General features: G+C 37.1%; 1 protein-coding gene across 3 annotated transcripts in view; it reads right to left on the reverse strand.

Annotated features, from left to right (window-relative positions):
• The window catches only part of LOC137047445 (RNA-binding motif, single-stranded-interacting protein 3-like), a 58,767-nt gene that overhangs the window by 18,612 nt on the left and 27,240 nt on the right, over nucleotides 1-12,915 (reverse strand). Inside the window, exon 5 of one of the 3 annotated variants that reach the window (XM_067425084.1) lies at nucleotides 59-153. In XM_067425084.1, coding sequence (XP_067281185.1) covers nucleotides 59-153 — 95 coding nt within the window. Of the gene's footprint in view, nucleotides 1-58; nucleotides 217-12,915 lie in introns of all 3 variants that reach the window. The other 2 variants (XM_067425083.1, XM_067425082.1) reach the window with 2 other exon arrangements.

The raw sequence follows: 12,915 nt of genomic DNA on the forward strand, positions 1-12,915 counted from the left end.
GTGTCCTCATATGTTACAAAAACATGCCGCCCCACACACACACACAGCGGTGGTGTACCTGGCGAAGCCGACACCTCTGCTCGCGCCGCTGGCGTCTCGTAATACCCGTGTGGAGATCACATGACCGAAGGGTCGAAGCGCCGCCTCCAGCTCCTGTTCATCCACAGAGACGGGCAGATTAGACAGGTACAGGTTAGTGGGGTCCTGCTCCTGCTGCTACACACACACACAAACACACACACACAGAGGGAAATACACAGAAAAGATATATTGTGTTTGAGCTGGGGGTTTTCACTGCATTTAATAAACAATTATGCATTACATGATTTCAAAAGTCATGCATGATGACGAATGTTTGATTGTGTTAGTAATGTGAGAATATGAACATGGGTGTGACAATATATTGTTAAACGATATATCGTGATAGCTGATGGAAACCTTATGATTATGGAGGTGTTTTATCCAAGGCTCAACTTGCTGTAGTCGGCCTATTTATAAGGTATAATTGACCCAAAACACAAATGTACCACAAATGTAAACTCTGTCATCATGTACTCGCCATCATGTCGTTTTTCATTTAACTTCCAAACATAAATGAACAGGGATGGGCAGTATTTCAAATACATGTATTTAAAATACGTATTTGAAATACAAAATACTATTTTGTATTTTGTATTTTAAAGCCTTTGGAAAAAATTGAATGTAATTTGTATTTAAATACATTTAAGATGAGTATTTTTGTATTTTCAAAATACTCAAAATACTTTGAGCCAGGCAACCTCTTTATCAGGAGCTGTTTTCATGCATTTACTAGTTCAGACCAGACACGCCCCTCCCCCCAACATTCATTCAGGTGAGCCGCAAGTGTACAGCCCTAGCCTGACAAGCCAGACCCACATCAAGATGTTTGGTCTGGAAACTCACCATAGACAGCTCAATACGAGGGGCGGATAAACGGTTGTCTTTCAAACTCCCTCTGCACGCGATAGGATAGCGCTACAACCATCAAGAGCAACGTGAAGCGGAGCTCATTGATAGATTAAACATTCGCCGTATCCGGTCGGCTAAACTCCGAACACATCTTCCCTTTTTAAGAATGACTTCAGTGTCGTTCTTTGTTTTTTTCTCAGAGAAAAGCTTAACTCAAGTCTTCCAGAGTCACAGCCAAAGCTGATTCGAAAGACCGCCATTCGCCAGCGTCTGTGTTTACTAGAAGCACACAAACGCAACTCTGCCGTCATTATGTTAAGCCCAACGACTCTATACACGATGTGATTGGCCCGACCAGAGTTTGGTTTTTACAGCTCAGAAGTGTATTGAGAGTTGCTAGACGGCACTCGTGGCAGATTAGATTTGCTGCCGCTAGGGTGCGTCTAGATTTCTAGGCTAGTACAACCCAGCCTTGGATCGGCAACTTTACAAAATTGTTGGAATAAGGTGAGGATGTCATGGTCAATTCTATTTGTTGATTAAAGTAGCTTGTCAAATGTGTTTGAAGTATTAACGTTACTGCATGTTAGGGATGAGTGATATCATATGACAATACATATTGTAGATTCGTAGCAATAATATAAAATGTGAATCGATGGAACTTTTTCTAAATCATTTACATAGATAGGCCTATTGGGGTAAGCACATATATCTGTGCAGCTGTTAGTGGGCAGGAATAATTGGAATGTTGGAGTGGAAAAAGAAGTGAGGGCGAATGAGTTATTGACGTAATTTGTGTTATTATAACTGCTGCTAAAGGAAATTCAAATTCAAATTGAAAAAGAAAGTTTCTAAGCAGTTGCACACATCTAAATGCTTTTTGGCATTCAGAATAGGCCCAGATAGATTACAGCCTAATATGGATACCTTCACTGAATTGCCAATTTCACATGTATTTGGTGTATTTTCAAAATACAAAATACTGTATTTGTATTTAAATACATTTTTCCTCACAGTATTTAGTATTTGTATTTTAAATACATTTCCATGTATTTATGCCCATCTCTGTAAATGAAGATATTCTTTATAAAACCTGAGGGATTTCTGTCCCTCCATTTAAAGTCCATTATTCCTCTCAAAGGTAAAAGATCCAAAAAAAGGTCACAAAGGCATCATAAAAATATGTTATTTTTACGATGCCTTTATGACATTTTTTTGGCTCTTTTAAGGATTGGATTTAGATTAGACACTTATTTTAAATAACTAACTGAGTGTCTAATCCAAACCCAAGTCTTCTGAAGAGACACGAGCGATGGCTTATGATGAACAGATTAACATACTGTAGTAAACACGGACGTTCATATGATTGCGTGATGAGGAAAACAACACGAGAGCGAGTAAATGCAGAATTAAAGTTCTTGGAAGAGCTAAACGTTTACAGTTTGGGAGCGGCCATTTTGATGAGCTTTCTTGCGATTAGAGCTGTGATGGATGGCGTGATCATCTGAAGCGCACACACACCTCAAAGTCAAAGCGCAAACATAATTTAAAGCGGCACTCCTTATAGTGAAGGCGCAAACATCATTTAAATCACCAGATCACATTTAGTTTTAGTAGTATGATTGTTCAAAGCATTTTATTAGGTTTATTCATGTATTAATAGCGGGAGAGATGCTCCAGTAATGCTAGGGGGAACAAAATGCAAGTTTACGCTGACTTTATTACATTAAACGACTATATATAATGTTGGATATAATGTATAATGATGCAATGGGGGAATATTTGTGGGTCCTAATAATAATAATAATACACAAATAAAAATAGTATTTGAACCCCTTAAGTGTCACCCCCCCTTTTGGAGGGTAGAGCTGAAAAGGGGATGTCCAGATTCAAATGAATGTAATTCTGGAATGGTTTGGAATATGAACCTAATTTTGGGCTTTGTTTTTAAAAACACACTTGGAAGTTTCTTGTACATGTGAAAGAAGTTGAATAAAATTTAAAACAAAAAAGTTAAAGGTGTTTAATAATACAAAAAGTAAAATAAAAAAACTATGTTGGCTTTAAAGCAGCACTGGGTAACTTTTGCTCTCGGGGTCCCCCTACAGTTGGGAAAAAATAATGTCCTCAACTACTGTCGTAAGATCTGTCATCCAACAACAGGGGATGCCATCGGGCGTGCATTTGCTGACATGACAGCCCTGATAGCCCTGAACTAGTGATGCGCGGGTCGTCTCATAACCCGCGGACCCGTACGTCTATTTAATGGTCGCGGGTGCACGGCGGGTTGTAAAAATATATACAGTGGTGCGGTGCGGGCCAAATAACTTCATAAAAGCGTCCCGCGGGTCGGTGCAGCACTAACAGTTCCCCTGAACACTGCAGGAGGAGTTCACATGCAGGTGTTCTTCTGGCGGCGCGTGTGAAATGTCTTCATCCCAGGTAACGTTACAGTCAGTGGCATATGCTTCAGCATGTCAAATGAATATAATTTCATGGGTTTTATTTTTTCAAACGCCAAATAATCTCGATGCTCACGTTTACAAGCCAGCGTCATTATAGTAGTCTATTGGTTACCGTTTTCCAGAATCTATATGATACTTCAGTTCAATGTTTGAGTGGTAGCTCACCGTAACAAGCAGGACAGCATCGGTCGGGCACGCCTCCTTCAGCTCACGCCGACGAGCAAACGCTGGTCACATGTTGATCCTCGTCCTGCCTTTAATCACATCACTCTCTCGTTTCCTCTTATTGCTTTCCTCCAACAAAACCTTTTCTTTCTTATTTGTCTGCGCTGCTTCGGACATGACTATATTATCCGACGAACAAAGTTGGGCTCGCACGTCCGAATGAAAGGAATTGTGTGTGTTGGTGGAAGTGACGTATATGCCGTAAAGCAGTCGAATTTTGTAGTTCTTTTTGTTCTCGGGTTACTACCCGAAACCCGAAGTTTAAAAGTACGATTAAAAACGACACAGACCCCATCAGGCTATGGCAGACGTGTCATTCAACCTATTGTAAGTCGATTTATCATCACAAGAGTCTTAAAAAATATATTATGAAGGTTGAAAAGTTACCTAGTGCTGCTTTAAAATATGGGGATACATATATTGTGAGTTCAGCATTGTAATATATATCGAATCGTGGTTCAGGTTTTGGACGGATCAGGGCGGATGGTTCAGGACGGATCAGGTTTTGACTCTCACTCACACACTGACAGAACAACACACACTAATAGACCGCAATGAGTCAGACAGACAGCAGATTGAGCTCCTCTGTCACTGTAATGTCCTTTAATAGGGAGTCAAACACGCTTCACTGCCATGAAGTAATTTACACTGCCACTAAAGCCTGTGTGTGTGTGTGTGTGTGTGTGTGTGTGTGTGTGTGTGTGTGTGTGTGTGTGTGTGTGTGTGTGTGTGTGTGTGAGTGTGAGTATGTGTGTGTAAAGCTGAATATCACAGTAAGCAACACCAGGGCTAGTGGTTTAATATGTTGGCTTCACATACTTAAAGGTAGCCTAGAAATCTAGACGCACCCTAGCGGCTGCAAATCTAATCTGCCGCGAGTGTCGTCTAGCAACTCTCAATACACTTCTGAGCTGTAAAAGCCAAACTCTGGTCGGACCAATCACATCGTGTATAGAGTCGGTGGGCGGGGCCATAATGACGACGGCCGAGTTGCGTTTGCGTGCTTCTAGTAAACACAGAAACTGGCGAACGGCGGTCTTTCGAATCAGCTTTGACCGCGACTCTGGAAGACTTGAATTAAGCTTTCCTCTGAGAAAAGCACAAAGAACCGCAGCTGAAGTCATTCTTAAGAAGGGAAGATGTGATCGGAGTTTAGCCGAACGGATACGTTGAATGTTTAATCTGTCAGCTCTGCTTCACCTTCGTTGCTCTGGTTGGTGTAGCGCTATCCTATCGCGTGCAGAGGGAGTTTGACAGACAGCCGTTTATCCGCCCCTCAGATTGAGCTGTCGATGGAGAGTTTCCAGACCAAACATCTGGATGAGGCTCTGGCTTGTCAGGCTAACTTAAAGGATTAGTTCACCCAAAAATTTGCATTCAGTCATTAATTCCTCCTGTGGTTGGACAGCCGTCAGTCCTCCGTTCATCTTCACACACAGATGAAGATATTAGTGTTGAAATCCGATGGCTCAGAAAGGCCTTCATTGACACCAATGTCATTTCCTCTCTCAAGACCCATAAAGGCACTACAGACATTGTTACAAAGCCCATCTCGTTATTTATACTGTAAATGTCTGTCATGTGTGTTTGTTATAGTCATTCTAATCAATGAAGCCACACACACACACACACACACACACAGAAAATGCATAGTGTGTGTGTGTGTCTGTGTGTGTGTGTGTCTCAATCTCCGTCTGGCATGTACATGCTCAGTGTGCTTCTTGTTTTGGAAAGATGGCGTGACTGGCGAAGGAAACAGACATGCCTGGCAGTGTGTGTGTGTGTGTATTTCATCCTGTGTAAACAAACACTTGGACTCCACACATACAATCTTTCCGACGATCTGATTATTGTGTGTGTTTGTGGTATAATATGCCTTCAGAAATGTCAGAAATAATGAGCCTGATCATGTGATCAGTGCAGCGTTCACGGCTCATCTGTTTTAATAAAGAGGTTAATGTGAGTTTAAACGTTTCATCACCTCTCATTATGTCTGTTTTAAACGCTCCATGTTCTCAATTTCTCATCATGAAGAGACGCTCCTGGCACACACCATGTTAGGAAAGCTTCTGGACCTTTTACAGCCTCAGATTAGACCTTCAGTTTTCCAGAAACTCCTGCTAATATAACTACACTAATAAGAATCAGGCAGACAGAAAATTGGAGATGAAGCATAGTGAGTGTGTAGTGTCGCTGTCTGAGCATAAAAAACATCTGCAAAGTTACAACGCTAAAAGTTCAGAGCTAAGGGAGATATTTTCTTCTACAGAAATCTATCTTTAAGGACTACAACAAACGGCTGGTAGGAACTACAACCAGTTAGTGACATCACAAACCCTAATATTTACATAAGCCCCGCCCCCACGAGAACATGTTGCGAGAGGAAGAGTTGCTATAGTCGAACACATTTGGGAGTCGCTCAAGCTGTAGTCCGTCTTTCACATTTATTGATACAGTACGAACACAAATGCTTTAGCATGTCATAAAGCAAGATGACAACATAAGTTATAACCGTAATTAAACAAAACTATCCCTGTTCTCTCTTCAACAGCAGATATTATAACCGTAATTAAACTAAACTATCCCTGTTCTCTCTTCATCAGCAGATATTATAACCGTAATTAAACTAAACTATCCCTGTTCTCTCTTCAACAGCATATTATAACCATAATTATACAAAACTATCCCTGTTCTCTCTTCTTCTGCAGATATTATAACCGTAATTAAACAAAACTATCCCTGTTCTCTCTTCATCAGCAGATATTATAACCATAATTATACAAAACTATCCCTGTTCTCTCTTCATCAGCAGATATTATAACCGTAATTATACAAAACTATCCCTGTTCTCTCTTCATCTGCAGATATTATAACCATAATTATACAAAACTATCCCTGTTCTCTCTTCATCAGCAGATATTATAACCGTAATTAAACTAAACTATCCCTGTTCTCTCTTCATCAGCAGATATTATAACCGTAATTAAACTAAACTATCCCTGTTCTCTCTTCAACAGCAGATATTATAACCGTAATTAAACTAAACTATCCCTGTTCTCTCTTCTTCTGCAGATATTATAACCGTAATTATACAAAACTATCCCTGTTCTCTCTTCTTCTGCAGATATTATAACCGTAATTAAACAAAACTATCCCTGTTCTCTCTTCATCTGCAGATATTATAACCGTAATTAAACTAAACTATCCCTGTTCTCTCTTCATCTGCAGATATTATAACCATAATTAAACTAAACTATCCCTGTTCTCTCTTCATCAGCAGATATTATAACCGTAATTAAACTAAACTACCCCTGTTCTCTCTTCATCAGCAGATATTATAACCGTAATTAAACTAAACTATCCCTGTTCTCTCTTCATCTGCAGATATTATAACCGTAATTAAACTAAACTATCCCTGTTCTCTCTTCATCTGCAGATATTATAACCGTAATTAAACTAAACTATCCCTGTTCTCTCTTCATCTGCAGATATTATAACCGTAATTAAACTAAACTATCCCTGTTCTCTCTTCATCTGCAGATATTATAACCGTAATTAAACTACACTATCCCTGTTCTCTCTTCATCAGCAGATATTCTCTGGCTCATTTTACCACAGTTCCCACACCAGCGGTTTATAGATCATGACAGAATATGCTAATCAATGACTGAAGATTGTTAACTCATAACTTCATCAACTATCCCTTCAGAAACACACTGTCTATTTCTACATGTCATATCTTCTTCTGGAGTCTCTCCATTATTGTCTGACTCCGGTTTGATCATAAAAGGCTGACCAGTTTCTGACATTTTCAGTGTGTGTGAGGTAATCAGAGCTGCTAACATGAGCTCTTGAAGCTCCGCCCTCTTCCTGAAAGTGGGCGGAGAGCAGCAGCTAATTTGCATTTAAAGGGACACACACAAAAACTATGTGTTTTTGCTTATCCTCAAAAAGTGACAGTTTTAACATGCTATAATAATTATATCAGGAAATTGAGGTAAAACTTCACATACACACTTCTGGGGACATCAGAGACTTATTTTACATCTTGTAAAAAGGGGCATTACAGGACACCTAGTGTACACCTTTAGTGTAGACCTACAGTCTTGTTCAAAATAATAGCAGTACAATGTGACTAACCAGAATAATCAAGTTTTTTAGTATATTTTTTATTGCTACGTGGCAAGCAAGTTACCAGTAGGTTCAGTAGATTGTCAGAAAACAAATGAGACCCAGCATTCATGATATGCACGCTCTTAAGGCTGTGCAATTGGGCAATTAGTTGAAAGGGGTGTGTTCAAAAAAATAGCAGTGTCTACCTTTGACTGTACAAACTCAAAACTATTTTGTACAAACATTTTTTTTTCTGGGATTTAGCAATCCTGTGAATCACTAAACTAATATTTAGTTGTATGACCACAGTTTTTTAAAACTGCTTGACATCTGTGTGGCATGGAGTCAACCAACTTGTGGCACCTCTCAGCTGTTATTCCACTCCATGATTCTTTAAAAATATTCCACAATTCATTCACATTTCTTGGTTTTGCTTCAGAAACAGCATTTTTGATATCACCCCACAAGTTCTCAATTGGATTAAGGTCTGGAGATTGGGCTGGCCACTCCATAACATTAATTTTGTTGGTTTGGAACCAAGACTTTGCCCGTTTACTAGTGTGTTTTGGGTCATTGTCTTGTTGAAACAACCGTTTTAAGGGCATGTCCTCTTCAGCATAGGGCAACATGACCTCTTCAAGTATTTTAACTGATCCATGATCCCTGGTATGCGATAAATAGGCCCAACACCATAGTAGGAGAAACATGCCCATATCATGATGCTTGCACCTCCATGCTTCACTGTCTTCACTGTGTACTGTGGCTTGAATTCAGAGTTTGGGGGTCGTCTCACAAACTGCCTGTGGCCCTTGGACCCAAAAAGAACAATTTTACTCTCATCAGTCCACAAAATGTTCCTCCATTTCTCTTTAGGCCAGTTGATGTGTTCTTTGGCAAATTGTAACCTCTTCTGCACATGCCTTTTTTTTAACAGAGGGACTTTGCGGGGGATTCTTGAAAATAGATTAGCTTCACACAGACGTCTTCTAACTGTCACAGTACTTACAGGTAACTCCAGACTGTCTTTGATCATCCTGGAGGTGATCATTGGCTGAGCCTTTGCCATTCTGGTTATTCTTCTATCCATTTTGATGGTTGTCTTCCGTTTTCTTCCACGTCTCTCTGGTTTTGCTCTCCATTTTAAGGCATTGGAGATCATTTTAGCTGAACAGCCTATCATTTTTTGCACCTCTTTATAGGTTTTCCCCTCTCTAATCAACTTTTTAATCAAAGTACGCTGTTCTTCTGAACAATGTCTTGAACGACCCATTTTCCTCAGCTTTCAAATGCATGTTCAACAAGTGTTGGCTTCATCCTTAAATAGGGGCCACCTGATTCACACCTGTTTCTTCACAAAATTGATGACCTCAGTGATTGAATGCCACACTGCTATTTTTTTGAACACACCCCTTTCAACTAATTCAACTAATTGCCCAATTGCACAGCCTTAAGAGCGTGCATATCATGAATGCTGGGTCTTGTTTGTTTTCTGAGAATCTACTGAACCTACTGGTAACTTGTTTGCCACGTAGCAATAAAAAAATCTACGAAAAACCTTGATTATTCTGGTTAGTCACATTGTACTGCTATTATTTTGAACAAGACTGTACAATTAATAAGTGCTCTCAAAAATTCAACTCATATTTTGCCTCTATTTTAAGGGTTGATTGAACTATTGAATCCAGAATAAGCCATTCAAATAATTTAAAATATATATTTTTAGGCCATTTAGTATGTGTAACTTAAAATATTAAACAGCCAGGACTTGCCATATCACTAATAAAGCACTTGTTTTTGGTTAAAACATGGTGGCATAAACATTACATATACATCAACATTTGTATTAACAGTTTTAATAGACAGTTTAGCTTTATGTATTGTTTTTTGATTCTATTTTATGTTATTTTTTTTATTTTTTATGTTTCAAGTCACCATTAGTGTGATTATTGTCTCTTCAGTGAAGTTTATACAGCTTGTCTTTTCATATTTTATTTCAAATTTTCCATTTGCCTACTTCCATACTATATAGTACGCAAAAAACTAGTGAGCTGGGAGGTGTATTAATTCATAAAACAGTAGGCAAAAGTATTCATAAACACACACACACACACACACACACACACACACACACACACACACACTTGTTTACGAGATGAGTAGTCGGAGTTATCACGCTCTGAAAAATGCAATGCGTCTGAAATCACATACTGTATATTAGCTGCTATATTTGGTTTGAAACATACTTTGCAACCGTTTAAAAGTACGTTATATATAGTATGAATGTGTGTAGTATGTTTCAAACCAAATATAGCAGCTAATATACAGTATGTGATTTCAGACGCATTGCATTTTTCAGAGCGTGATAACTCCGCCCACTCATCTTGTAAACGTGTGTGTGTGTGTGTATGAATACATGTGAAATTATATTATGTTTGTGTGTCCTCTAGAGGTTTGTTCAGTACATGTAAACAACAGGCATAATACATTTGCTCTAAAACACAAGTTTATGATCATAAACATTAATATGCAAATATAACCCACATACAAAATTACCATAGTATCCATAAGCATACACATGAATGCTTATAGTTCGGTAGCTCGCACCGCTTGCTGTGCTTGATGATGCATAATTCACACAAAGCATCATGGGAATAGTGTGGATACAAATCTCTATTCCTATGGAAAACACGGCCTAATGAGCAGCCGGATCTTCCTGCCATTTCAGGTGAGAGAGGAAATTTACACTTGATTAGCATCTCATTATCATATGATTAGTGAACCGACAAAACTGAAATATCATTATTCATGCTGACATGAAACCAAAACTAACTCTGTCTACATGTGTGTGTTCCTGGTCATTTTGTGAACGAATTATCAGAGCAAGCCATTTTAAAAATTAGGGCTGTGCAATATATCGAAATATCACAAATGTATATATCGCAATATGCATATCGCAACGGCACGCAATATCTGAATGATTTGAATAGGTTATTCAACATTGTGAAAAGTGTACTGGGCATGACTGTTGACATGACTTTTTGCAGTCTTGCACGGTCTGCTATATGACACACACACACACAGCAAAATGTGCGCACATCCATGCATTATGTCTTAAAGTGACTAATACAGTAAACCTGCCGCTGTTTGTCAAAAACACAAAAACAAGAGAAAATAACTGTGCTCTTGGCTGAATAACCTTTGTAGCTTTATGATGTATCAGTGTATATATAATTCATATGAAGACTACTGTTTTTATTTTTAATAACAAAGATTAATAAAAAATAAAAATAATCGTCCACCCCTAGTTCAGGAGTCTTTGATTACCTGCATGTTCTTGATGTTAAGTTTTAGGTTGATTTAACTATATATTACCAAGTCAAGCAAAGAGTTTTTGGTATTTAAATATTTGCATAACATTTTTTTATTGGTTTACACTGATGTTAAAATTATAAAATTATATTGTCAGATTTGTGACATACATTTTTGCTAAAACACTGCTGGTCACTTTTAGAAGTTGTAGCGAAAAAATGTGAATCCCAGAAAGAATGTGAAACACATAAATAATATAATTCTCAGGTTTTAAATACTTAAAAATATATATAATTTAAATAGATTTTACACACTGATAGCAATAACGTATCGTTTATTGAATATCGCATTGTTTAAGAAGATATTGCATATAGAATATCGCATTATTTAAGAAGATATCGCTTATCGAATATCGTATTATTTAAAAAGTTATCGTATATCGAATTGTTTAAGAAGATATTGCATATCGAATATCGCATTATTTAAGAAGATATCGCTTATCGAATATCGTATTATTTAAAAAGATATCGTATATCGAATTGTTTAAGAAGATATTGCATATCGAATATCGTATTATTTAAAAAGATATCGTATATCGAATTGTTTAAGAAGATATCGAATATCGCATTATTTAAGAAGATATCGCTTATCGAATATCGTATTGTTTAAGAAGATATCGCATATTGAATATTGCATTGTTTAAGAAGATATCGCTTATCGAATATTGCATTATTTAAGAAGATATCGCTTATCGAATATTGCATTATTTAAGAAGATATCGAATATCGTATTGTTTAAGAAGATATCGCTCATCGAATATGGCATTATTTAAAAAGATATCGCATATCGAATTGTTTAAGAAGATATCGCTCATCGAATATGGCATTATTTAAAAAGATATCGCATATCGAATTGTTTAAGAAGATATCGCTTATAGAATATCGCATTGTTTAAGAAGATATCACATATCGAATTGTTTAAGAAGATATCGCTTATCGAATATCGCATTGTTTAAGAAGATATCGCATATCGAATATCACATTATTTAAGAAGATATTGCATATCGAATATCGTATTGTTTAAGAAGACATCTCTTATCGAATATCATATTTTTTAAAAAGATATCGCATATCGAATTGTTTAAGAAGATATCGCTTATCGAATATCGCATTATTTAAAAAGATATCGCATATCGAATTGTTTAAGAAAATGCTGCATATTGAATATCGCATTATTTAATTTAAGAAGATATCGCTTATCGAATATCGCATTATTTAAAAAGATATCGCATATCGAATTGTTTAAGAAAATGCTGCATATCGAATATCGCATTATTTAAAAAGATATCGCATATCGAATTGTTTAAGAAGATATCGCTTATCGAATATCGCATTGTTTAAGAAGATATCGCTTATCGAATATCGCATTGTTTAAGAAGATATTGCATGTCGAATATCGCATTATTTAAGAAGATTTCGCATATCGAATATCGTATTATTTAAGAAGATATCGCATATCGAATATCGCATTATTTAAGAAGATTTCGCATATCGAATATCGTATTATTTAAGAAGATTTCGCATATCGAATATCGTATTATTTAAGAAGATATCACATATCGAATATCACATTATTTTAGAAGATATCGCTTATCGAATATCGCATTTTTTAAGAAGATATCGCATATCGAATTGTTTAAGAAGATATCGCTTATCGAATATCGCATTGTTTAAGAAGATATTGCATATCGAATATCGCATTATTTAAGAAGATTTCGCATATCGAATATCGTATTATTTAAGAAGATATTGCTTATCGAATATCGCATTATTTAAGAAGATATCGCATATCGAATATCGTATTATTTAAGAAG

Source organism: Pseudorasbora parva, chromosome 19, assembly GCF_024679245.1.
Source record: "Pseudorasbora parva isolate DD20220531a chromosome 19, ASM2467924v1, whole genome shotgun sequence".
Lineage (NCBI taxonomy): Eukaryota > Metazoa > Chordata > Actinopteri > Cypriniformes > Gobionidae > Pseudorasbora > Pseudorasbora parva.